The sequence below is a fragment of the Solanum verrucosum genome, unplaced genomic scaffold (assembly GCF_900185275.1).
Source record: "Solanum verrucosum unplaced genomic scaffold, falcon-dt-bn FXZP01000261.1, whole genome shotgun sequence".
Lineage (NCBI taxonomy): Eukaryota > Viridiplantae > Streptophyta > Magnoliopsida > Solanales > Solanaceae > Solanum > Solanum verrucosum.
In genome coordinates, this window is record NW_026019969.1 from 8,421,345 (window position 1) to 8,447,472 (window position 26,128).

Here is a 26,128-nt window from a genome sequence, read left to right on the forward strand (position 1 = left end):
CATTATATTGTTCACCCTTCACATGAAATGTAGTTGTTGTCTAATATTTCAATGATTTCTTGCTCTTCTATTTCTCTCCAGGTTGAGAACAAGTTGGGGCACCTCAATCTTTTTATGTACTCTCATATGTTCTCTCTCTACTGTTTTCCTTCTTTGAAAGTGTTGTAATAAATCACAGAAAATTTAAACAAGAAACATATATTTTGATTTGCAGGCTCGGGTTGTGGGTGCCTCGGATATACATTATATTATCCTCATTTTTAATAGGAGAAAACATCATTGCTCTGGTAATAGATAACTTCAATGATCTTCTTTTACAATTGTTCAGCTATTATTTACAATGAAATGATCACTCATGTGTTGATTCTTTGCTTGTAGAGGATCACGATAAATACTCATGCTTCTCTCTCATACATCCTCACATCCATAGGCAGTCCAATAGTTCAATCTATTAATTTTATATACACCTTATTCAGGACTGGTATATGTGGTGACGACTTCTTATAGTAGGGTCAACTTATCAAAAAATTCCAGACAAACATCTTAGTCAACTAGAATCGAACGGAAAAATTCATCTTAGCTACTTGACTGAAACGACCCCAAAAATGCCCGAAAATGTACTTCGGAAACACCTATAATTGTAATTTTCATATATCTCAAAATTTGTGCATAATTTCGGAAATTCGACTTCATATTCTTATTCATGGGGTCAAATTGAGTGGGAAATGGGTCTAACCCGAATTTTAGAGCAACCGTATCAAAATTTGAAAATCGCAAAAAATGCGATTTGGAAGGTCACTTTAAAGGGACATATCTCTTAGCACACAAGGAACTGGAAGGGCCACAACCTATTAAATTAAAGTTCTTTGAGTTAGCTTTCCAATGCACTTGGTTTCACCTCATTCTGAGTTAGGATGAGGGAGTTATGACCATTTTCGTAAAACTTGTCTGTGTAGATTTGCAATTTCCAGTGAGCTATTTTTTTTTTTTTTTTGAGGCCAAGTGTTGGGGACTTTTTTATAAAAAGGGGATATGTCCCATACTTAGTCATTTTTAAATTCAAAAACACTCTCTAAGCCCTCTCCAAAATTCCACCAAGATCCTCAACCAAATTCAAACATCTCAAGCTTTAATTCTGGATTCAAGACTCAATCTCAAGCTTCAATTCTCCATTCCAATCTTCATCAAGGATTCTCCAAAGTTGAGGTATGTGGGTTTGATTGTGGAAACTTTCCTTTCCACAAGTCTAACCATTTATCCTCTATTTCTACTTCAACTTTATGGGTCCTTATGGTTATTTATGAACTCTTGAAGTATGGAATTACTACTACACACCCTATTATGGTCTATTTTGCATATTATTATGAAATGGAATTATTATGTGATGTTTATGGTTTTCATGCTTTCACGATCAAATTATGAATGTTGATATATATATATGTATGTTGTTGGTGGGCTGATTTATATGGATTTTGGAATTGGTTGGACTTAGTACTCTTGAAATACATGATTTTATTTACTTGAACAGTAGCCCACCATGTGTTTGATAAAATGCCCATTTATAGAATTCTTAGGAAATGGAAGGTCCAATGTACGTCCTATGAGTCGGATGGTTATATAATTACTGAAATGATGATGAAATTGACACATGTATATGATTTTCTCTATATAAGTGTTGTGAGTCGACCAAGCCTAGCTCGGGAGGTTGTAGGCCCGGGTAACCGTATCGAGGGGTTGGTACCTTGGTTGCCTAGTACGGGGGGTAGTAGGCCCGTATAACCATATCAAGGGGTTTGTACCTTGGTCCCTAGCTCGGGGGGTGGTAGGCCCGAGTAACCACATTGAGGGGTTTGTACCTCTTTCGCCTCTCCAAGGGGGTGGTAGGCCTTGGAAATACTATATTGATGGTCACTCACCACACATGTACTACGCCCCACTAAATATGATTTTTATGTAAGCATCATTATACATATCATCTCATTAATATGCTATCTATCGGGTATGATTATACATTTTGCCTATGATGTCCATCTATTGTTGCATTGCATTGCATCCCATATACTTAGTACATTCAAACGTACTAATGCATACTCTATGCCTACATGATGTCACCATGTAGGGACCAGAGCACCGCTTGACCATCCTCCTCCGTGTGGCTAATACAATTTTCTATCGAGGTTATTGGTGAGTCCTTCATTTCGAGGACGTTGCTTATGATCTCTTGCTATGTATAAGACTTTTCCTTTTTAATTATGTGTTGACTATGAGGGTGAGCCCGATAGTTTGTCTTGGCCCCCGCTAAGTAACCATGCTTAGAGGTGGTGCTAGACAAGTTGTGTATTATGCTTGAGCTTGACTCATCTATGGTATTTATGTATCATTCTCTTTTTCTCTTGCTCCCTTAGTCCCGACTTCCCCTTGATTATGCTTATCGCTTATGGTCATTTTAATTGCTTCCGCGACCAAGGATGTGCAATGATATGCTATGAGGCTTGTTTGGGGTTCCTTTGGGTTCCACATTCGCCGGTCACGTCTAGGCCCTAGGCTTGGGTCGTTACATTGACTGAACGTATTTGAAGGCGAGTTCAAACAACGCTCTCAAACCATGAAAAGTCAAAGAGACACTCATTGAACTCCAAATATCCTTCAAGCCAGGTTCATAAATTGGCTAGGTAAAGAAAGTCAAACTTTAATCCCGGGTAGTTTCCGGGTTGAAATCTAGAAACAAGAACACCATGAAGATCACAACTGTATCATACACTAATTGAAGGAAAATATAAACTCAAGTTCATCAAGAACAAGAAAAATGTAAAAGGTGTACCAAAAATTAGGGCATAAAATAGTTCAAGTTTCTTTCCTTGTTATCCTGCCATTCAAAAGTGAAGAGCATTAGGAATCAATTGTGAGCATATCAGCATGAGACAAAAATAGAAGAAACTAGTGAATAAGATGTTTATTGTTGAAATAAAATGTTACATATGCTAGATAAAGTAGAGAGATAAGGATCTTCGTATTTACTTTACGCTGGAAATGTTAGTAAAGGAAACTGGATATTGTAAATGGTTCTTGGATCCTTGTAACAAAATCAAGGTTGATTTTGGGTAGACTGGGCACTCTATTCTAGCTATTGCGCAGAAATCAAATAATATATAGTCGGGGCACAATAATTTTTACCTGAAACTGTATATCTCGAGCGTTGATGTGATTATTATGCAGAAATCAAATAATATATAGCTGGGGCACAACAATTTTTACCTGAAACAGTATATCCTGAGTGCTGATGTGATTTTATGAATAACAGATGTGGTAAAATGCAAATACAGAAATATTGAAAAAAATGAGAGAAATAATAATAATCAGCCAATTATTCACAAGAGTTCAAAAAAAAAAACACAAGATGAAGACACTTGTTCGAAGATCTCTTCATCATAAATAGAATATGGAGCAGTCGGTATTTAATCATCAGCTCTTATGATTGGCTGATATCAACAAAAAAATATGTTTGTAGATTTAGCTTAAACTTATAACTTCCAAATATAGTTCAACAAAACAACATATCATATCCATTTGAATCGCTAAAGCATATGTAATACCTGAGTATGCAGTGTAAGCGAGAAGAACCCAGAACTCATCAACCATAGGAACTCTGCAAAGAAGAGATTCTCATCAACTTACAGAAATACAAGAATTTTGGGGAAAAAAAATATTAGTGACATGTAAATTCATACTCTCCAGAAACTGGTATGACTTAAATTCTCTTGAACGGATAAGACTGGTGTCAACTTACCCATCATTAAGTCTGGCGGTAAGCGCATTAGCAACAACAAAAGGGAGACAAAGCAAACACTGCAAACATAAAGTTACATTTCAAAAGCACTGAAACCACAATACTCAAAGCGTCATCTATTAACTTGTGTTTTTCTTTCAATAAATTATTTTCTACCATACTATCTCATTCAATAGAGAGATTATCAGCAACAATGAAACAACACGAATTCTCTGTCAAGACTAGGAGTTATTAATCGAAGATATAAATGCCAGACTCTATCAACTTAAATAAAAGATGGATTAGTTTAAACCCAGAAAACTTCTAGACAGTTGGCCAATTTAGAAACCTTACAATATATAATTTAGCACATCAGAAAAAGCAGCGTACCATGCACATATTTGTTTTCAGACCATAGGGTTCATCACACAGGTGAGCCAAAATCATACTTCCTTGCAGAAAAAACCTTACTGACAAAAAAATTAAGATGAACTTCAAATAAATTTTGACCATGACATTGGTTCAAGTAGCAAGAGATAAGAGTCAAGAATGCTGCTAAAGATCTGTAACTATTTATTTGTGCATGTATCTTCAGGAAGCAACTCATATTCAATAATTGAGATGACAAAACATCTAACAGAGCAGAAAATGTCATTATACAGAAATTATTAGCTTTCTGGATATCTCACTTTAGAATAGGTTGCACAACAAGAAAATGTAAAAATGCATAAAACCAAAGGCAAGAAGGAGATCGATTACCACAAGAAATCTGAATGTAAGCCCATTTCCCACTACCACAATATGAGGATAGTTCTTCATTAAATCAGATAGAGATAACTAGTCCCTGCATAACAACCAATATTAAATACTATCCTATGGTTCTAAAAATAATTAGTATTTTGAAAGTGAGAAATACCACAGAAGCACTCCTCCCAGTAGCACAACAAATGGGTAAAGCTGTGAACAAGAAAAGTGAATTTTTTCAAAGATAGACTAAAATCACCAAATCACATATTATAATCTAAGAAATGCACTTACCATGGCCAGTGCCCGCGACATACTTCCTTTTGTTGCATGAACAACCTTATGAACAATGTTAATACTGCCAAAAAGAATCGACGTTAATACTGTTCAACTGGTCTTAAATGTTACAACAAACTAAAGTGCTATAATAGCTAGAATCCACAATCTTTAGCTGATGAATATGGAAGAAGTAGTTGATGCTTTCACCAGAAAGGTGAAACGTCGTAGAATAAGGTTTAACAATCCAAAAAGATGCAATACTACAATTCTGATGATGGACATTGTCAAGATCTGTAAAAATGATGGATGTTGCCTATTGCTAATAAGCCATTTACCATGATCTTATAAATAAAACAAGTCTATTCCAAGCCCATTATCAGAAAAATTTATGGAAGAAAAAGGAAGATATTTATTGAAGTATGAAAAATTAAAAATTACTCACTTGCAATAGACTATTGGAATAACAACAAAAGCTACCATCAACAACAACACAACATTATTGGTCAGAATTTCTGAAGTCAGAGAATAATAGGAGTAAGAATAATAAGAAACACTAAAATCAACTTCGAGACAGATATGAAACATATTCAATATCCATAAATAATATGTATGGATAGGCTCATGGAAGCAACAATCATCTTAAAACAAGTATAGAGGCAGAGTTCATAAAACATAATATAAACTATATAACTACACAAATATCATATCAGATAAAGTACCTCTGATCAATACTCAACACTTCATAATACATAGATTTTAGATTGGAAGGGGTCATACTTTCAATCCTTATTTGAAGGCGAAAATAATAGACTCCATGAGGCTGTAAAGCCTAAGCAAATACAAATCTTTTCAAAAGATTTGGTATTTGATGGAGAACGGAAAATCCTTGAGTGGGATGTTATCCTTAATTGGATGAAACAGTGATTGACTTGGCTTTCTTGGTATCATATTGTGTGCCACTTATGAAAATGCATGCATTAAGGATAAGTATATGTCAGTTTCGTAGGTCAAGGCTTGCAAGGACTCCTGAGTTGGTGTACATAGAGAGGAGGGGGCTTAAAAGCTAAAGAACAAAAAAACACTTTATGCAAAACTCACCATTCAGAAAAGGAACTCAACTCACGAGTGGCATAGATTTCCCAAACGGTTGAGCCCATCACTCAGACCCTGAAATCATGAAGTGTCAAGCTGTTAATAGAGTAAACTGGTAGAATGAGCGCAAAATAATAGACCGAGGTAGCCAGGAATGAGGAAGGACATCAGAAGGAGGTGAGGGAGAAATGAAAACCAAGCGTACCCACTAGAGCTGTAAATAAATGGCTGAGATATATCAACATGAGACTCTATGTCGGTCCATTTACTACTGAAAGAACAAGTGTGTTGGTGAAATAACTGCAAACGAGAGTAACATCCAAAAACAAGATTTAATCAAGATACTAAAAAAACTCATAAAAACTAGGATGAGAATTGACCCAGATATCTATCTCATAAAGTTTCTTTTCCCTTGATAACTAAGAAATCAGTTGTTTCCAGCTTTGCAACTAGGGAGCAAATGGGCCCTCTCTCTACCCTTATCCACTTAAATACAAAAATTGGTTAATAAGCTAGCATTCGAACTTGTGATGTGCGCTTAGCTACCAACCACATATCCTGTATTGTATTACCTTCGTCATTGCACCAAAATCCCAGGGTATTTCTCTCCTATATAGCTTAATCAAATTATCTTCTAAATCCATATATCTTGTAAATGTGTTGAGTTCATTACTATTCAAATAGCTATTGTAACTGGTGCATGACATTTGATTTATATTTCAGCATACTAATCCGCCCTTCTAATATTCTAAGCCAATATATCCAAAAACTAAATATACTGAGAAACACCTATCTTTCCCAAGTAGCGAAGTAGAAAGGAACAACTGATATAACCCAGAACCAGAAAACATCTCGTCCACACATAGCAGAGTTCCCAAAAGCCAAGGTTTCGAACTGTTCATATTAAACACAAATCTGTAAGTCACAAGTCTTTTTAGGGCAAGAAAAAGGATAATTGAAACAGGACATACTGCACATGCAAGCACATCACATCCTGCAAATTGTGAAAGCCAAGACATTTGATTAGAATCATAGCAAGAAATTTAATCAGAATCACAGCAGTTATTGTGTTGTTTGGTTTGTTATACTATTCGACGAATTTCAAATCAATGTATTTCATACGTCTCTAATGAATTATCATTTACCTTTAATTGTCAACGATATGATCACTATACAAGACATCCATTCAAGTTCAAACTTACAAATCTTGATAGAACTTGTTTTGTACAATACTTTACGATGTTCTCTTGTCTATTTCATAAAACAAGACAGGACATTCAAGGTTATACGAATAAATTAAACAATTAATTATAAATAAAAAATTTAATTTGTTGTCATTTCTACGAGTATCACCTAGTATTTCATATTCAAATGGATTATATGTCAGCTCTTCACTGCTACATCATTATATGAGATATGAAGTTCATGATTTGACGACGGATTGATAGAATTTGTTACATTACTCTATCTATGAATATATAATTATATCCTAATTAATATTGTAATTTTATACTCTGAATATGGATTATTGATGTTTCTTTTTTATTCCACGAATTCTAATTTTTTTTTATATAAAAGTATGCAAAGTTGTTACACTTTTTAAACACAATTAATTGTAAGCGTAAAATGAAAATGTAGTATTATGCCACAATAGATAAATTATGTTTAATAGAAATATTTTTTTAAAATTGACCTCCGGAAGTCAATTTTATTAAAAGTAATTAGATTAAATAAAATTTATCGATGTTCTGAGGTCGGTTTCACATTAAATTTAAAGATAAATAAAAATTAATCACGTTTAATAAATAATACTGACAATAGGAGGTCGGTATTATATATTCATTTATTTTTTAATTTATACAAAATCGTCATTCGGAGGAAGATTTATTTAAAGTTAATTGAAAATATTTAAATTTAGATAAGATTATATTTTATTCTTAATTTTCCAAGTATTACCAATAACTTTAGGTCTGTATTAATAAAAATAATTAATAAATATAAAGATATTGATTTCTGGAAGTCCTCACATTTATTTTTCATAAAAATCGACTTCATGAAGTCGAATTTCAAAAGTTTTTTTTTAAAAATCTTTTTAACAATACCGACTTCTAGAAGTCAGAAATTACCGACTTTCATTGGAGGTCAGAAATTTTTAGGTCGGAATTTACTGTTTTTTTAGTAGTGGTTTGTCTTCTTCACACGCCTCTTAGATTGGACATTCACTAATTCCCGAAACTTTTCATCTACATTCTCTAAAAACATTTATCTCATCTCATTAGGTGGCAATTGTTGTGCTCTTGTTGGTCTAACTTAAAAAATTATCTCTTGTATATCATGAGAATTAGAGATTGTATCTTGTAACGGTACGGTGAACTTGCTTTGATATTCTATCTCTTTATTTTCTTTTCTCTGTTGCAACATGAGATCGATAGTATTTGCATAAGTTGGATACGGCATTCTTTAATCATAATAAAACGTCAATGTTTCTCTTGTCTAGTGAAGGTTTAATTAGTGATTTATCTTAGATGAAAAACTCCTAGAGTATAGAAGTTAAATAAGTGTGGGTGAATTAACGTAGCTGTTGATATTTGTCACGGACCATTTTTGTTCACCTGATTGTGTGACATTCACACTCCGTAATCCGATTTCAGCTTTCTAATCTTGGAATATTTTTAAAGATTCTTGAACTATTTTCAAATTTAAGATAACAAGTAAATAAAGAAGCACACAAATTTACAATAATTTATTTCTAATCTGTATTAGTTAGTAAATACAAGAACATTTAATAAGTATACCTCATAAGACTCCATGTAATACTAAGACCCGTTGATCCTTGCTATTTTCATACTCCATGAACATCCAATAATTTCATCTTCACTCCATGAATTTGGATAATTATGACTACCAAATTCGTTGTCTCTGCTACTTCATCACTTATCCCAATAAATGCCTCTAATTCGTTAAACGTTCCCACAATTCAAACGTTGCTTATTGTTTTTTCGAATCCCATATCAGTTTCACTTCAATACCAATTATCTCATGGATGATTTTCGTTCACCTGATTCTATGATAATCATGCGTCCTATACCGACTTCAGTCTTCTATAATTAGATTTTAAAAAAAATTAGTTTTGAAATGTTTTTGAATTTAAAGCAGCAAGCATAAAAAAAAAAACACAAATAAATTTATCCAATTTTCTTCCAAACTTGTATTTATATAAGTGAATACAATAAACTACAGCGTAATCGTCCGATGATTGCTACTATTCATTATTAAATCAATTGATATTTTAACAATTAATTAGTGAATTAATATATTTAAAAATCAATAATCAACCAACTAAATCATTAAACATAATTATCCTCCCGATAAGCAGCCTAATTAATAATGTAAATTCCTTATACTTTACCATCTCAAACTCTTATAAATGCAAAGTAAAAAATATAGAATTCAATAGTACAAAAAAATAATACCAATATAAAAAAATAGTTCTAATGACGATATATTAAACTTTGGGGACCAAAGTGACATCAGAATGGTCTATCTATTTCGTTTTGTCGAGTCTATAAAAAGCATATACGGTCCTTCTCCGTGAAGTGAAAGAAACACTTCCTCACTTGAACTCTCCCCGATATTGGCTCTCCTCTCCGATAGCCTCAAATTCACTAGGGTTTTACGGGAGAAAGAGGAACAACAGATCGATACTATTTATCAGTATACAGTGATTCTCCGCATCAATATACCCAACTAATCTCTGTGTGTGTGTGTGTGTTGCATTCGTCTTAAAGTAAGCTTTCTTTCGTTTTTTAATGGAATTTTGTATTGCGATTTCAAGATTTTGTATCTGTTGTTTTAATTGCATCTTAGGTTTTTTAGGGTTTTATGTTGGAGAATTTGACTTCTTGATGTTTCTTGATTGAAATTTACAATGTGTAATCGATATTGTTTTGCTTTTGTGGTTTATTATGTTCAGGAGTTTATAATGTCTTTGTGATTTTTGTACCAAGATTCTACAATGCCTTTTCTGTTGTAAAGAATGTATGGTACCTATAGTTATTGCTTTTTCTGTAATTGCTTCTTTAGGGTTTATGTTGGAGAATTTGACTTCTTGATTGAAATTCACTAATATTCTTTTGCTTTAGTGGTTTTATTATGTTCAAGAATTTATAACGTGTTTGTGATTTTTTACCAAGATTCTACAATGTCTTTTCTTTTGTGAAGAATGTATGGTATCTTATAGTTGTTGCTTTTTTTGTAATTGCATCTTAGGTTCTTTAGGATTTTATGTTGGAGAATTTGACTTCTTGATGTTTCTTGATTGAAATTTACAATGTAATCGATATTCTTGTGCTTTAGTGGTTTTATTATGTTCAAGTATTAATAATGTCTTTGTGATTCAGCTTCATTGTGTGTAACTTTTCCTTTTTCTGTTTCCTCACTCTTAGAGCTCTTCTTTTCCTATGATGAACAAAGATTTTCTTATGATACTCGCTGTATTTTAATTGGCTTAGGTTCTTAGGGTTTATGTTTGAGAATTTGACTTCTTGATGTTTCTTGATTGGAATTCACAATGTAATTGATATTGTTTTGCCTTACTGGTTTATTATGTTCAAGAATTTACAATGTCCATGTGAACTTTTACCAATAAAAAAAAGATTCTACTATGCCTTTTCTTTTGTGAAGAATGTATGGCAGCTTATAGCTATAGTTGTCTGATGTGATGGTTTAGTCTCTACTTTTATGCTCCTTTTTAGGGTTGTAATTGTTTGTGGAATCTTTAATGGTGAACTACTTGGTTAAGATCAAAGAGATTTATATGTTCTTTATTGTTATTATTTTTCCTTTAAAATCTACAAAGAGTTGAATGCCTGCTGTTATAAGACGGATGATGTTATTTTATTTTTCCTAAAATATATGTAGATTAATAATTACTAATTAGTATGTTCCTCTGCTCTACAGTTAAGTAGCTACACTGTCTATGTCATAGCGTTAGACTTCAGCTGTATTGTGTGTGGCTTTTCCTTTTTTTGTTTCCTCACTCTTAGAGCTCTTCTTTTCCTGCGATGAATGAAGAATTTTTGTCAGAGATGTAGGTTTCCTTTTTCCTTTTGACTAGTATATCCATGTTGGCAAGACACTTGTTAGAGTTATTATACTGTGAATTGGAACTTGGCTAATTTGCAAAGATTACTGATTGTTGTTGTTATTTAATATTAATAATAATATTGTTAATTATTTGTATTAGCATTTTATTTTCATTATTATCTTTTCCATCCGCAGCCAATTGAACTGCAATTGTTTCCTTCTGTTGGTAGAGACTACGGAAAACATAGACTTTGAGGTCCCCAAAAATGGCGAATTTGACCATTACAAACATACTTGAGAAGGTAAACATCTCATGGCATGGGTATTTTTCTCTCGTTATCCATTTCTTACACTCATTTGCTTGCAGTGCCCTAATTCCTGTTACTCCATCCAAATTTGCAATTAGACTTAGCTTGACTCCATTTTGCAGATGACAGGCAAGGACAAGGACTACAGATATATGGCCACTTCTGATTTGCTAAATGAGTTGAACAAAGAGGGGTTTAAACTTGATGCTGATCTTGAAGGGAAGTTATCAAGCACAGTTTTGCAGCAGCTTGATGATGCAGCCGGTGATGTTTCTGGATTGGCTGTGAAATGGTTTGGCCTTTTCTCATTTGTCGTTTCTTGTACTCGTTTCGTTCCTGTCTTGGGTATAGTAGCTTCTTATTGTGACCCTATTAAAATGGTTGTATTCTTTTTCATATTATAGATCCTGTTGCATTATCACCATAGGTCTGCCTAATGTTTCATTTTCCTTGTTAAATGGTTCAACCTTTTTTCCATTTGTTGTTTCTTGTGCTGTTCCTGGCTTGATACTAGAAGCTTCTTTTTGACCTTTACGAACATGATTGTAATCTTTTTCGTATTATAGATCCTATTGCATAATCACCATAGGTCTGCTAATTATTTTTCTTTCTTTGTTGATATTTTTCTTGGGATTGAGACCAAACATGTTTGGAATTTGCACTGTTCAAGTTGTTTTGTGTAACCCTGTTTGATAGGGGTGATTTTCTGAATATCTGAAGTTACAAAAAATTAGATACCTAATGCTTAAACTAGGGGTTATTTCAGAATTTTGACTGGACCCTTTTTCTTTAGTTTCACCTTTCAGGATAATTTAGTCCAATGGTATACTTTCTTGTTCTATACTTAGCAAGTATACAAATTCCGATTTCGTTATTTGATAATTTCTACTGGGCCCTTTTTCTTTAGTTTCACCTTTTATGATAATTTAGTCCAATGGTATACTTTCTTGTGCTATACTTAGCAAGTAGACAAATTCTGATTTTGTTTCATGTGATTCATGTTTGAAAAATTGTTTTTACTACTGCATGCCCACTGTGTTGAAACTTTTTGAAGTTCCTTTCTAGTTTGAAATGGACAAAGTAAACTCACTCTAATCTGAGCTACCCAAGTATGCAGCACTTCGTATTTGTGATGCCCAATCATGTTCATAATCTTACATGACTGCTAATTTGATTGACTCATCTGTTTACGAGATTTCACAGGCTTTGTGAATTTTATAATCTGTTTGTACTGATGAAAGAGAGCAGAAGAAGTGAATATCATTCTGTAAATATGTCAATACTTTGCAGTAGGGTACTGATTCCGTTGACATGCATCGTCTTGGTTTACAACATTTCTTAAGCCTAGGAAAATTGTATTACAGTCTGATCATTGCTTTCTTGACTACTTTTGATTTTTCAGCCTTGCTCCTTTGGCGAAGAAGGTTCGTGAGCAGCAAATTCTAGAGATGACTAATAGGCTTTGTGATAAACTTCTTAATGGAAAAGAACAACATCGTGATATTGCTAGCATAGCTTTGAAGACTATTGTATCTGAAGTTCCTTCATCATCTATTGCTAGAAATGTACTTGTCTCAATTTCACCAAAGTTAATAAAAGGGATAACTGCTCCGGTGAGTTGTCAAAGCTAACTTTACTGTGAATTCTGCACATAATATTTTAACTGTGTTTGTCATATCATTTGTTAGTTGAGGTTAGAAGATCTATTTCACAAAACAATTTGACATTTGAAGTTGGATAATTTATCCCTTTCCATTTGTTTTCTTATATGATTCATGAATAAATAGAGTAATATGCCACATGGTGTGTTTCTTCTTTTATAAACTTAAACGAGTAATACTTATCTGGCTCCTGAATTTGTGAACTGCATTGGGTACCTGTCTTTCAGTTGGCTGCAGAAATTACCTTCTCTTAGTAAAACGGAATCGCTCAAATTTGCTTCTCTAGATGATCTTGTTTAACTGCGGTGCGTGGAAAGATTACAACATATACATCCCTATGCTTGATTTTGGATTTGCCCTTTCTGATCTTGAGGCTTTCTGGTCGAAATTTCTTGTTCGTTATTCAATTAGTTCATATCGTTTTGGTTTTTAGTCCCGGTGTTTCCTCATCAAGCCAACCAATTGCCTTCTGAGTTGACTGCAGTAGTAAGTAGATAGGCCTAGGCAACTTGATGTGACCTATATTGGTGACTAGTAGGTGGAAAGAGGATATAGGATTGAGTTTTTGCACCTTCTTATGTAGGACAGCTTGGGAATTTTTTATGGCAATGACATTTGAGCCGTCTTGTACGCACCTCGACCATTCCAACGGGCATCTGACCTCCTATCTACACCAGGTACCGAGTTAACTATCCACCAAGGCTTAGACACATGAGAAGAAACCACCTAATATTTTTTTTCCTCCAATGAAATTCAAACCCGAGATCCTGTGGCTGTCCTCACACTTTATTGACTAATAGGCCAAAACCCTTGGGTGCAGGATAACTTAAGGAAGTTAAAATGAATAATTTGCCTCAGAAAAGTATTATCATTTACTAGTTCCTTTGAGACAAAGGAAAGCATAGACAAAAGGTTTTGATCCGCAAATCGTTCTTTACCATATGAGCTTATGTCGATGTTAGACGACTCAATGTTGCCTAATTTTGTGTTCTAAATAATTGTTGCCTAATTTTGTGTTCTAAATAAAGATTAAGATTTTTTTTTGATAAAGTATTAAATTTTGTAAATGTTAGGCCAAAAAAGTGCCAAATAAAGAAGTATACCAAAAAGAGAAACATGCAAATAGAGATGATTTTCCATGAACCCCACCCAAAAATCTCTACATAAAGGGAATTCTTGTATAGATGGGGAACCATCTTTCATTCTACATACAAGAAATCTGCAAGTGCCTTCAACCAAAAAAAACATGCAAATAGAGATGATTTTCCATGAACCCCACCCAAAAATCTCTACATAAAGGGACTTCTTGTATAGATGGGAACAATCTTTCACTCTACATACAAGAAATCTGCAAGTGCCTTCAACCAAAAAAAGGACGTGTTTTGCTGTTCATTAATATAAGGCAAGATTGTAGGTGAATTGTCAATGCGTGCACAATTTGTTCTAAGAAGTGATGCTGTCATTCTTCTGTATATTCTCTTATCAGCCTTATATTCGGGGAACTAACACTCTTTTACTATGTTTATTTTCTAATGCACACATATGTTTAGTTGCTTTTTCCCTTTTATAAGTTTCTCTATTGTTGTCTTCCTTCCAGGGAATGAGCACCGAGATTAAGTGTGAATGTCTTGACATACTATGTGATGTTCTTCACAAGTACGGGAATTTGATGGACACTGACCATGAGTCATTGTTAACTTCATTATTGCCCCAACTAAGTTCCAATCAAGCTAGTGTCAGGAAGAAGACCGTTTCATGTATAGGTAACTTTGTTATTGGCTTCTCTTTATTGGATGTGTTTTAAATTGTGAATGGAGAGTGTAACACGATAAAACAGGGTTTGTTTGATGGCTTAGAGCCCGTTTGGATTGGCTTAAAAAAGTAGCTTTCATGGCAAAAAATAAAAAATAAACTGAAATGGATGTCAAAAAATAAATAGTAGGGTGGGGCCTACTTTTGGTTTTTAACTTTTTTTAAGTCATTTTAAACTTATTTTAAGTTATTTTTAACTTTGCCAAACATTCCCTAACTTATTTAAGTCATTTTTGACTTATTTTTAAGTTATTTATATATTTGCCAAACATTTCCCGAAGTCAAAAACTTTCTTAAAAGTAGGTTTGACCAACTTTTAAGCCAGTCCAAACATCCTCTTAGTCATAGATGCTTTGGGAGATAGTAACTGCAATATCTGTTTTAGACATGGAACATGAGTTAATAAGATTTCATAGACTATCATGTACTGTTGGACTGGTGGCCAAGATTTCAACTTTTCCTTCAGTAAATTCAGTTTTACCTTTTTCTTTTACAGCATCTCTGTCTTCGAGTTTGTCAGATGATTTACTTGCGAAGGCTACAGTTGAAGTTGTTCGCCTTTTAAGCAATAAGAGCTTAAAATCAGAAATGATACGAACTAACATTCAGATGATTGGGGCCTTAAGGTAGCAAATCCTAAATTTAAATTGATGCTTGCATTTTTTCCTATAAAATGTCACTTAATTTTTATTTACTTGTTTGTGTTGATAACTTTTAGACAAATGCCCAAGGACAATGTACTTTTCTCAACAGTAGGTATTGTGGATACTCAATTAACAGATTTCACATCCAATATTTTTCACTCTGTTGGACAGTGTGCTTGTCACTGCCCTAGAGAAACTGCTGACTTGTATCAAGTGAAACAAAAGAGGGCTGAGTGACTTTTATCTGGGTGCACTCTTTTGCAGCTGAGTTTTTAATGTTTTGACACTTCTAAATAGATTCTGGACTTAGATAAACGTGAAATAGAAAAGACTCAAGGTGTGAAACTGACACATGCATGCTCACTCTTGACTGTCCCTTTTTCATTCAAGATCCTCTATTTTTTCTCTCTGAGATGTGGTGCTTACTTTTGGAGACCTTTCCTCTTTTACTATCTATCTGTTTTGTTGGCTAATTTTTACTTGAGCTGTCAAATTGTGATTCCAGCCGTGCTGTTGGCTATCGTTTTGGTCCTCACCTCGGAGATACAGTTCCATTGCTTATTAACTACTGTACAAGTGCATCTGAAAATGATGAGGAGCTTCGTGAATATAGTCTGCAGGTGCTATATTAATTGATTGTTTTTTCTCTGTTCTTATTTAACCCCTAGATGCAGCCTTGGTTTTGAAGTATTTTTTTTTTCCAGGCACTTGAGAGCTTTTTGCTAAGGTGTCCCCGGGATATTTCTTCCTACTGTGATAAAATTTTGCATCTCACTCTGGAATATCTCAGCTATGATCCCAACTTCACTGACAATATGGAGGAAGATATTGATGAGGAAATTCTCGAGGAAGATGAAGATGAGTATGTTCTCTCATGTTCTGGAGCTTCACTAAGACCCATTAGGATTGTACATTGCAGACTTCTTACTAATCAAATCACTTGTCAATTTTTGTTGTAGTGAGAGTGCTAATGAATACACGGACGATGAAGATGTCAGTTGGAAGGTTAGAAGAGCTGCTGCCAAATGCTTAGCTGCATTGGTAGTTACTCGGCCTGAGATGCTATCAAAGCTGTACGAGCAGGTATAACTAGGAAGTGTGACCTATTTCGGCTTACTTACTTTTAGCTATTAGGTATTTGAAGTTTGATTTAGTGTTTACCCTCTATTTGTCATTAGATTTTCCTCTCAAGTGTGTTGCGCTGATGTAACTCTCAATTCTTATTGAAATTGAAATGTTTCTGTGTACTGCTACTGTCCATTTGTCTCATAGTCATAATAAATTAATAATGCTGACTCTAATCTTTTGCAGGCTTGTCCAAAGTTGATTGATAGGTTTAAAGAAAGGGAAGAGAATGTTAAGGTAAATTGAAAGTCTTTTGAATTCCCTAAACGATCTGGTTTTAATTGGTCTAAATACTTGCTCGACAGATGGATGTGTTTAGTACATTCACTGAATTGCTGCGACAAACAGGCAATGTTACAAAAGGACAGACTGATCTGAATGAATCAAGGTAAGGTCATTGCTTATGCTTCTTTATATAACTTAAATCTTTCAATTTTGAGTTTTCTGTTATCATTTTACTTCAACTGTGTAAGGCAGTCACTTTTGGGAACACTTGTTTCACTTACGAAGGACTAGAATCTAAATATATGCAATTTTTGGTGTGAACTTGAGCCTGGACAGAATAGTGCAGAAATAAAGAAGCAAGATCAAGGATAGAAAGGATGTTGGGCATGTCAAAATCCCAAAAACCAAAATTGGGTGCATTTTACATGGATTTATTTTTTAATAGCAAAAAATTGGAGTATACTAATGTTCTGTAAGGATACTTTGGACCGCGCTTTTGTGGTGCTATATCAATAATACACTTTTGGTAGTTCTTTGGTTGTCTTAGGCATTTCACTGATCAGTCACTTTTGGGAACACTTGTTTCACTTACGAAGGACTAGAATCTAAATATATGCAATTTTTGGTGTGAACTTGAGCCTGGACAGAATAGTGCAGAAATAAAGAAGTAAGATCAAGGATAGAAAGGATGTTGGGCATGTCAAAATCCCAAAAACCAAAATTGGGTGCATTTTACATGGATTTATTTTTTAATAGCAAAAAATTGGAGTATACTAATGTTCTGAAAGGATACTTTGGACAGCGCTTTTGTGGTGCTATATCAATAATACACTTTTGGTAGTTCTTTGGTTGTCTTAGGCATTTCACTGATCACCATTATGCTGAAAATGTTGTACTTGTGTGGTAAAATCACAGTGGATGAAAAGATGATTGACATCCTCATATTTGTCTCTCGCACAATGGGCACTGGCCGCAATCATAAGTCCCTCTTTTTTTAATGTTCCTCATGTGTTAGACAAGCACCATGTGCCACCAGCCCCATCCAACAATCCAACTTCAATGGTGCTCTGTTCTTCCAGATGCATCTCCATGGCCACTTAGAAAAATTAAAAGCACAATATGTAAGTATTTATATAGCACATAGCACTGTCTATGCGTACTAACCTTTTTCCGTAGTCAAAGTAGGCTAAGGGTATAACCATTACTCACCTCTAATCTCTTCAACTGATACAAACTTCGGTAAATGCTTTTGCACTTGGAACATCTGAATCTAGCATTGTAAAAATTCATAGCTGCGTTGATGCAGTGTTACCATGAATAGTGTATAGTTTTGGCTTAACCTCGATGGAAATTAATAGTAGTTTACAATTTGTGGCTGTTGAGCCTCAAGCATCGTGCCAGCAAAGACATGATGCACCCAATCATATGTAGGACATAGGTTTTTAGATTCCCATATGGTATTTATTTTTGTGTTTTCCCTTCTTTTATTGGGGTATAACTGTTTTCTCCCCTCTCTCAATGAGGACTGATTTCACTTCCTTTTTACCTCATCAAATATAGTGCTGACTAGGAGATGTCTGATGCTTACTTCTTTGATGATGGTCTCAATATGTTATTATCTGTGACAAGTCAAATAAATGATGATTTCAATGGTAACTTTCATTGTATCATTCAGTCCTAGATGGCTATTGAAGCAAGAAGTGCCCAAGATTGTTAGATCATTAAATAAGCAGCTTCGGGAGAAGTCTGTCAAGACAAAGGTATGTGTCTACTGCTAACTGCAATCCTTGCTACTGTTTTTGTGTTTATTGGCTTTACATTTCCTGATCTCCCTCTTTTTAGGTTGGCGCCTTCTCAGTTTTGAAAGAACTCGTGGTTGTCCTGCCTGATTGTCTAGCAGAGCACATTGGATCCCTTATTCCTGGAATTGAGAAGGCATTATGTGTAAGTTGTCTATTTTAATGCTTGTATTTGTGCTTTATTTTGTGAATTTTCCTGGATTTATTTTTTCTTCTATTAAATGTTGTCATTGGTGTGCTGAACAGGACAAATCTTCCACATCGAATTTAAAGATTGAAGCCCTCATATTTACAAGATTAGTGTTAGCATCACATTCACCACCTGTTTTCCACCCACATATTAAGGTAAGACATCTTGATGCTTATCTGCTTAATACAATTTTAATTTTTAGCAGATCAAATGCATACCTGGACTGGTGTGAACTCATATTACTGTGTTTTTAAAAGCTTAAAAGTTATGGGCGTCCTACTTCTCACATAAAAACACAAAGAAAGGTTGAGAAACGGTGGTAATCTTGCATAAATATGATCTTATACCTTGACTGGTGTGTACCTGTAGCACTTCGTCAAAGGTTGTAAAATCTATGGGTGACCTACTTTTGACATAGTAAATGAAAAAAAAACATAATTCCTTTATTGAGAAATGGTTCGAAATATGCACAATATGAGTTTAACCTAAAAGATGCTAGAAGCCCATGATATTTGAAAAAGGAAAAGATAGTCAACACTCAACAGGGTGTTCAGCGTAGTTGTATGGCTTCATTCCTTCACTGGTCAATGCTGAGATGATCTAATAATGTTATATCTTTCCTTTATATCTTGCAAAGTCTCTCGTTTCCCCCTTGTGATTTTGAAAGTTTTCTCAAATTAATTTTTTGTGATTCCTTGGAATAAATGGTCATATAGTAGAAATCATCTGTCTAACAAACTGTATGCCAAGGATTTGTCTTTGACTATACTCTCTGTTTTTGTTGACTAGGCTATAACTAGTCCTGTTATATCTGCTGTTGGTGAGCGGTATTACAAAGTTACTGCAGACGCATTAAGAGTTTGTGGTGAGCTCGTACGGGTATTGCGGCCAAAGATTGAGGTTAGGTTTCTTTTACTTTGCCAATCAACAACTTGTATTAGCTCTATCTGAAGCACTGATTATGTTGCCTTTTAGGGTTCAACCTTTGATTTCAAACCCTATGTTCTTCCAATATATAATGCCATCATGGTGCGTTTGACAAACCAAGATCAGGACCAGGTTAGTTGTGCTTGCTTGAGAAATGAATGCTTTCTTATATAAATTGATGTTTATGTAAACCGTGCTCGACTTCCAGGAGGTTAAGGAGTGTGCAATTACTTGCATGGGTCTCGTAGTTTCAACATTTGGTGATCACCTGCATGCTGAGTTACCTGCATGTCTTCCAGTTCTGGTGGATCGAATGGGCAATGAAATAACTAGACTGACAGCTGTCAAGGTTTGTTTGACGTTAACTTCTTAGGGATTGAACTCTATCTATGACTTGGTTGTCTTGAGCTTTTGGCATCTATTTTCTCATCAGGTAGACCTGAATCACAAAATTGAATATAAATTGGAAAAAATGGTACAAGTACTTGAAGATAGAGTGTAGCTCTTTTTTGAAAAAAAAAAAACAATTCAACAATTTTACTTGTACATCAGGAACTATAGGATCAACGAAAATGATCATTTTAAGATGTTAACTTTTGCATCTTCTTGATGCTTTGTTAATTTAACTTATTACTTTCAACCAAAAAAAGGGAAAATGAACATGTAAGATTTTGGCTCATGAGTTGGTATGGCCAGAAAAGAGAAGTATCCCTTGTGTAACAGTATTATACTTTACCCTCCCCTCTACTCTCACCGTTTCCTAGGCAGGACTTCCGACCTTCAGTACTGCCAATATTCTTGCTCTTCCCATGGCAAGTGGTTTAAATTACATGCTGCTTTGGTTGCATTGATTTGATTGAAATTTTCTCAGAGTGCATACCTTCTTTGCAGGCTTTTGCTGTCATAGCTGCTTCTCCATTGCACCTAGACCTCTCATGTGTCATCGAGCAAGTGATTTCTGAGTTAACTGCATTCTTACGCAAGGTGAAACTAGATGTTCTCAAATGTTAACTTCTTAGGAAAAAATTCACTGCATTTTATATTATGAGGAAGTCTCAACAGTTTTGCTACTTTTGGAGGGTAGGCCAATCGAGCTCTCAGACAAGCTACTCTAGGGACCTTGAACACCCTCATTGTTGCTTATGGTGATAAAATTGGATCTGCTGCGTATGAAGTTATTGTTATGGAACTTTCTACACTAATAAGGTTTGTATTTATGATTCATTTGATTGACTAATTTTCACATGTCATATGTTCCTACAATATTTCAATCTTAAATTGTGTCATCAATATCTTCTCACTTTTTGATTCATTTGGACTTCAGTGACTCAGACTTGCACATGACAGCCCTTGCGCTGGAGCTTTGCTGTACATTAATGGCTGATAGAAGGTCAAGTGCAAATGTGGGTTTGACTGTGAGAAGCAAAGTTCTTCCTCAAGCCTTGACACTAGTGAGAAGTTCACTGCTTCAGGGGCAAGCCCTTCTGGTACTTGTTTCTGTTTGTTTCAGTTTTGATCTAAGCTGTTTTCTATGCAACACTCACTTCTATTAATATATGCAGGCCCTTCAAAACTTTTTTGCTGCATTGGTTTACTCTGCCAATACAAGCTTCGATACTCTGCTAGATTCTCTACTTTCAACAGCGAAACCATCTCCTCAGTATGGCGGTGTTACCAAACAGGCTCTCTTTTCCATCGCTCAATGTGTGGCAGTTCTTTGTCTTGCCGCTGGTGATCGGAAGTGTTCTTCTACAGTAAACATGTTGACAGACAGCCTGAAAGATGATAGTAGTACTAATTCGGTAGGCCCTTTATTTATTTAGTTGCATCTTGAATAAGTTGTTTGTTGCTGTTGAATTGTATGTCGATCTCTTCTAAAGACTTGAGTCATTAGAGTAGTCCACTTTGTATGCCTTCAACACGCTAATATGCCCCCCTCACTTGATTCTTTTCCGTGGGGCAAGCATGCTACAATTTTTTGGATAGTGGGTGGCGGTGCGACTTGAATCCAAGACCTTTTACCTGCTTTAGAAAATACACCTTGGGTCTAACTCAATCCCTGAAGGTACCTCTTTCATCGTGAGGATTACTCAAGACCATGATAGGAGGTAATAGCCCATTCTTCCACTGATTGTAATAATCTAATCCACTAGTGATATTGTCCACTTTGTGTTTAAGCTTTGAGGGCTATAAAACGTATCACTAGAGTTTCAAAGCTTACTTCTTTATATACCTAGCATCTCTCTCATGTTTTGCCGCTATCGCCTATGGTTGGACTGGATTGGCTCTGATACCATGCAAAAAGGAAAGAATTGATCATGGCCTTAACTTGACTCAAAAGCTAGCTTATGAAGTGAGATTGTCTAAGGCCACCCATAAGGAGACAACAATATATATCCTCAACCATTATTTGACACTCTAATAGGAAATTACCCACACATCTAGGACTGAAGATCTGAACTGTGGATAACAAGTGTGCTCTGCACACTAATGTCATTTTCTTAACATGACATGTTAAGAAAATGAAAATTAAACGCTACAAATTAGTCTATGAAGGAGTGTTCGAAACCGTACAAGGAAAACGGATGTGATGGCATTTTCTGTTTTTCATTAGCTTTTGTATTTTGTAAGCAGTTGTGGCAAACTACTGACACAGATTTACATGACATTGTTTCTTCTGCTTTCTTCAAATGGTACTAATAACTGTAAGAGAACCCTGTTTTTCTGAGTTCAGTTATCCCTTTCAGGCCAAGCAACATCTTGCCTTGCTATGTTTAGGGGAAATTGGAAGAAGAAAGGACTTAAGTTCACATGCCCATATCGAAAATATTGTCATCGAGTCCTTCCAATCACCTTTTGAAGAGATAAAGTCAGCTGCCTCTTATGCTCTAGGAAACATTGCTGTGGGTAATCTACCAAAGTATTTACCCTTTATCTTAGACAAAATTGACAATCAGCAGAAGAAGCAGTACCTACTGCTCCATTCTTTGAAAGAGGTATCTACATTTTAGATGGTCTCTTATTTCAGGAATTATTTTCCCTCCAAGGTAATTGCTTTCTGGACTCATCGTGATATGTGGTTGCCAACAGGTCATAGTGAGACAGTCTGTGGATAATGCTGAATTCCAGGATTCAAGCGTAGATAAAATACTTAATTTGCTCTTTAATCATTGTGAAAGTGATGAAGAGGGCGTTAGGAATGTCGTAGCTGAGTGCCTGGGAAAAATTGCACTTATTGAACCTGGCAAGCTTGTTCCAGCATTGAAGGTACAACTAATGATATATTTCTTACCTGTAAATGATTTCATTTTGGACTTGGTGTCCTGTCTGCTAATTTGACTTTTCTTTTTTTTGTGTAGGATCGGATTAGTAATCCAGCAGCATTCACCAGAGCGACTGTCGTAATTGCTGTGAAATATTCCATAGTTGAGCGACCAGAGAAGATAGATGAAATCTTGTCTCATGAAATTTCATCCTTCTTAGTGCTAATAAAGGATAAAGACCGGGTATTCCTAATTTGATGTCAAGAACTTTTTCCATTGCCGAAACAATTTACTGGTTCACCCCCACCCCCCCACTCCCCCCCCCCCCCCAACCCTAAACACACGCACACACCCCAAAGCCCCCCAACCTAGTGGTTCTTGTGTTTACTTTTATGCTGTTCGTCTCTTTATAGTTCTCCTGTTACCAGTCATGTCTCTTGCAGTCTTTCATTATGTTCCCCTAATTTAACTTCTCATCACATACTTTGTTTATTATGCAGCATGTCAGGCGTGCAGCTGTCCTGGCCTTGAGTACCGCGGCTCATAACAAGCCTAACCTGATAAAGGGCCTTCTACCTGAACTCTTGCCACTTCTCTATGATCAGACTATAATTAAGGTGACAAATATCTCCTTAAAATTTAATCAGTTTTTTGTGCATTTTAGTTTAGGTTGTATTTCAAGGCACTTGAAAATGGGGCACACCACCTTCATTTTGTCTACATATGTTCGTACGAGAGTTTGGCACAATTTATATTTACATGCATTGGCAAAACTCCATCTCTTGGTTCTTTGAGATATGTATTTGATTGCTGTCTTAAAGCTGTGGGCCCCTGCTGAACACTCTTATTCCCGAGTAGTAGGATAATTGCATGCAACTTTTAGAGCAAGTATTTACTATCTACAATTCATTGATGAAGCACATCATCTTTCTTTGTACTTCTGTATTTTTACTTATTTGAAGCTCTAATCATGTGAGTCAGAGATGGATAACTGTAGATTTAAAGTTTGGTTAGATGGTGGTATGAAATAGTAGGCTTGTTTCATCTCCCCACGAGCATAATGCCATCATATTCCAAATCTCCAGGTAATTGACCAAGACAACTAACTGTTGGATATTATCAGCTAGCATGCCGATAACATAACGTACTAAAACCAAGTCACACATATCCATATACGTTGGTATAAATTGTAAAGTCGAAGATGCAATTAAGTCAATGCATACCCTTTCCAACAGTAGGAATGGGCCAAACTTTGCCTATGATCTTATTGCTAATCTTTATATGTACATTTTTGTGAACATGATCATCTTATGGGCATCTGTCTCAAGTAAATAAGTACTAGGACTAGGATATGTTTGTGCCCATATGGTCATATATAGTATGGCATTCACCTTATTAGAGGTTTGTTGCTTTTGTTTAGCAGCCTCATTTGACATACCATGTTGGTTAATTTTCTTCAAATTCAGAACCCTCTCATATGTGGACAATTATCTTATAAGAACAAAGAGAACCTGTACTGATCCTACTAATGGAAACTTCTACCTCCTATCATTTAGGATGGTATATGCGTGATTGTTGACTAAAAGTTAGATTAATTGTGTCTCTTTATTGAAAGATAGCTCAGGACCTATCAATTATTCATAACCTTGTACTTTGGGAGTGTCACTAATAACAGTTGATTGGTGTCTTTCTCCATCATTGATTATGCTTCTATCCTCTTGCAGAAAGAATTGATAAGAACGGTTGATCTAGGTCCCTTCAAGCATACAGTCGATGATGGACTTGAACTGAGAAAGGCAGCTTTTGAATGTGTAGACACTTTGCTGGACACTTGTCTTGATCAAGTGAATCCCTCATCTTTCATTGTCCCGTATCTTCAATCTGGTTTGGATGGTAAGTTGATAGCTTGTGATGGACCTGATTCTTCTATTGTTATCTCTGTTTTTCCAAATGTGGTGTTCTGATTCTTGATTGGATTTTATTGATGTCTGCAAATTCTCTTTTTCTTGGGGATGAGTGTGGGGTAGCATCATTGGACATGTCACTGCGCTCACATGCAATAATTTTACTGCTGAACTGAATCTTTTGCCTCCTCTCCCAGATCATTATGATGTTAAAATGCCATGCCACCTTATCCTTTCTAAACTTGCTGATAAGTGTCCTTCAGCGGTATTAGCAGGTATAGTCTTTTTGCTGCTTTTTTTCTCTAATGAACTAGTTTGTGTTTTACTTCTTCAGAAGCTATGTTAACAATATATTGCTTTTGCAGTTCTGGACTCTTTGGTGGATCCTCTGCAGAAAACAATAAATTTCAGACCAAAACAGGATGCTGTCAAGCAAGAGGTTGATCGCAATGAAGACATGATTCGAAGTGCCCTTCGGGCAATTGCAGCCTTAAATCGTATCAGGTAAGCATCTTTAGTGTCCCTTGAAATGATTGTGCTTTTGTAGACGTGTCTTGAATCAAGAATTTAGGGGGATTACCTTCTTATCCTTTTCGTATATTCTTGTTCCTTTCTGTGAAAATGGAAGATTTCCATTTCTTTCCTTCTGTAGCATATTGCAGAATTTGCATACAAAATGAAGTTACGAGTCATCAGTAGTAGTACTGCATTTTGTGCAATATACAAGTTATAAACTAGCTCGATCTCCGTGTGTGAAAAGGAAAATATTCTTGTTGCAATTTGATACTTCTGTTTCCTTTCCTCTCTTCTTTTCTCGATCTTCCTTGTTTGCCAGACATTAGTATGATGTATTTGTTGCTCCCATTGTTTGCAGTGGAGGGGACTACAGCCACAAGCTCAAGAATCTAATGGGTGAAATTGGGAAGGCATCCACACTCTGGGACAAGTATTGTTCTATCAGGAATGAGTGATGTTCTTAGCGTTTATCCCACAGGATACAGAATTTTCAAACAAGGTTCTTGAGATTCCTTGGACAATATTATTATAATTTTACAGCAAGTAATGTGAATGCGCGTCTCTGATAGCAAATGGGCTTTTGTGGAGATGGAAGCCTATAGGGATGCTACTTGAATCAATGGTACCATGGGATATTTAACGCTTTTTACCCTGTATAGGTTTAGTCTTAGCATTTTGGTTTGTCATATATGTGATGCGCATTGTAATATGGGTGTCTAATTGGTTTTGGGTTCATGGAATGTTCATTTGAGTTTTCTTTTTGTACGGAAGTCTGAGCCTTTTCTAGA

General features: G+C 35.3%; 2 protein-coding genes across 3 annotated transcripts; one reads left to right on the forward strand and one right to left on the reverse strand.

Moving 5' to 3' along the window:
• Nucleotides 1-2,844: 2,844 nt before the first annotated feature.
• On the reverse strand, nt 2,845-4,213 carry LOC125814970 (choline/ethanolaminephosphotransferase 2-like). Its single transcript, XM_049494402.1, has 5 exons — nt 4,157-4,213; nt 3,788-3,846; nt 3,603-3,646; nt 3,256-3,337; nt 2,845-2,866 (listed from the first exon to the last, which is right to left on the reverse strand). Exons 1-5 carry the CDS (start codon nt 4,211-4,213, stop codon nt 2,845-2,847), a joined length of 264 nt encoding a protein of 87 aa, XP_049350359.1.
• A 5,285-nt stretch (nt 4,214-9,498) lies between these two features.
• LOC125815328 (cullin-associated NEDD8-dissociated protein 1) lies at nt 9,499-25,856 on the forward strand. Of its 2 annotated transcripts, none has more exons than XM_049494775.1 (29): nt 9,499-9,668; nt 11,162-11,268; nt 11,397-11,566; nt 12,677-12,887; nt 14,533-14,698; nt 15,244-15,373; nt 15,897-16,011; nt 16,096-16,253; nt 16,351-16,474; nt 16,703-16,753; nt 16,822-16,904; nt 18,417-18,501; nt 18,584-18,685; nt 18,787-18,885; nt 19,520-19,630; nt 19,706-19,789; nt 19,866-20,006; nt 20,549-20,641; nt 20,742-20,863; nt 20,982-21,144; nt 21,220-21,459; nt 22,405-22,653; nt 22,748-22,924; nt 23,017-23,163; nt 23,421-23,537; nt 24,645-24,813; nt 25,022-25,099; nt 25,190-25,328; nt 25,699-25,856. In XM_049494775.1, exons 2-29 carry the CDS (start codon nt 11,233-11,235, stop codon nt 25,793-25,795), a joined length of 3,657 nt encoding a protein of 1,218 aa, XP_049350732.1. In that variant the 5' UTR covers nt 9,499-9,668; nt 11,162-11,232; the 3' UTR covers nt 25,796-25,856. The 2 variants fall into 2 exon arrangements, with proteins under 2 accessions (XP_049350732.1, XP_049350733.1); XM_049494776.1 differs by having other exon boundaries at nt 9,522-9,668; nt 11,197-11,268.
• The last annotated feature ends 272 nt before the right edge of the window (nt 25,857-26,128 follow it).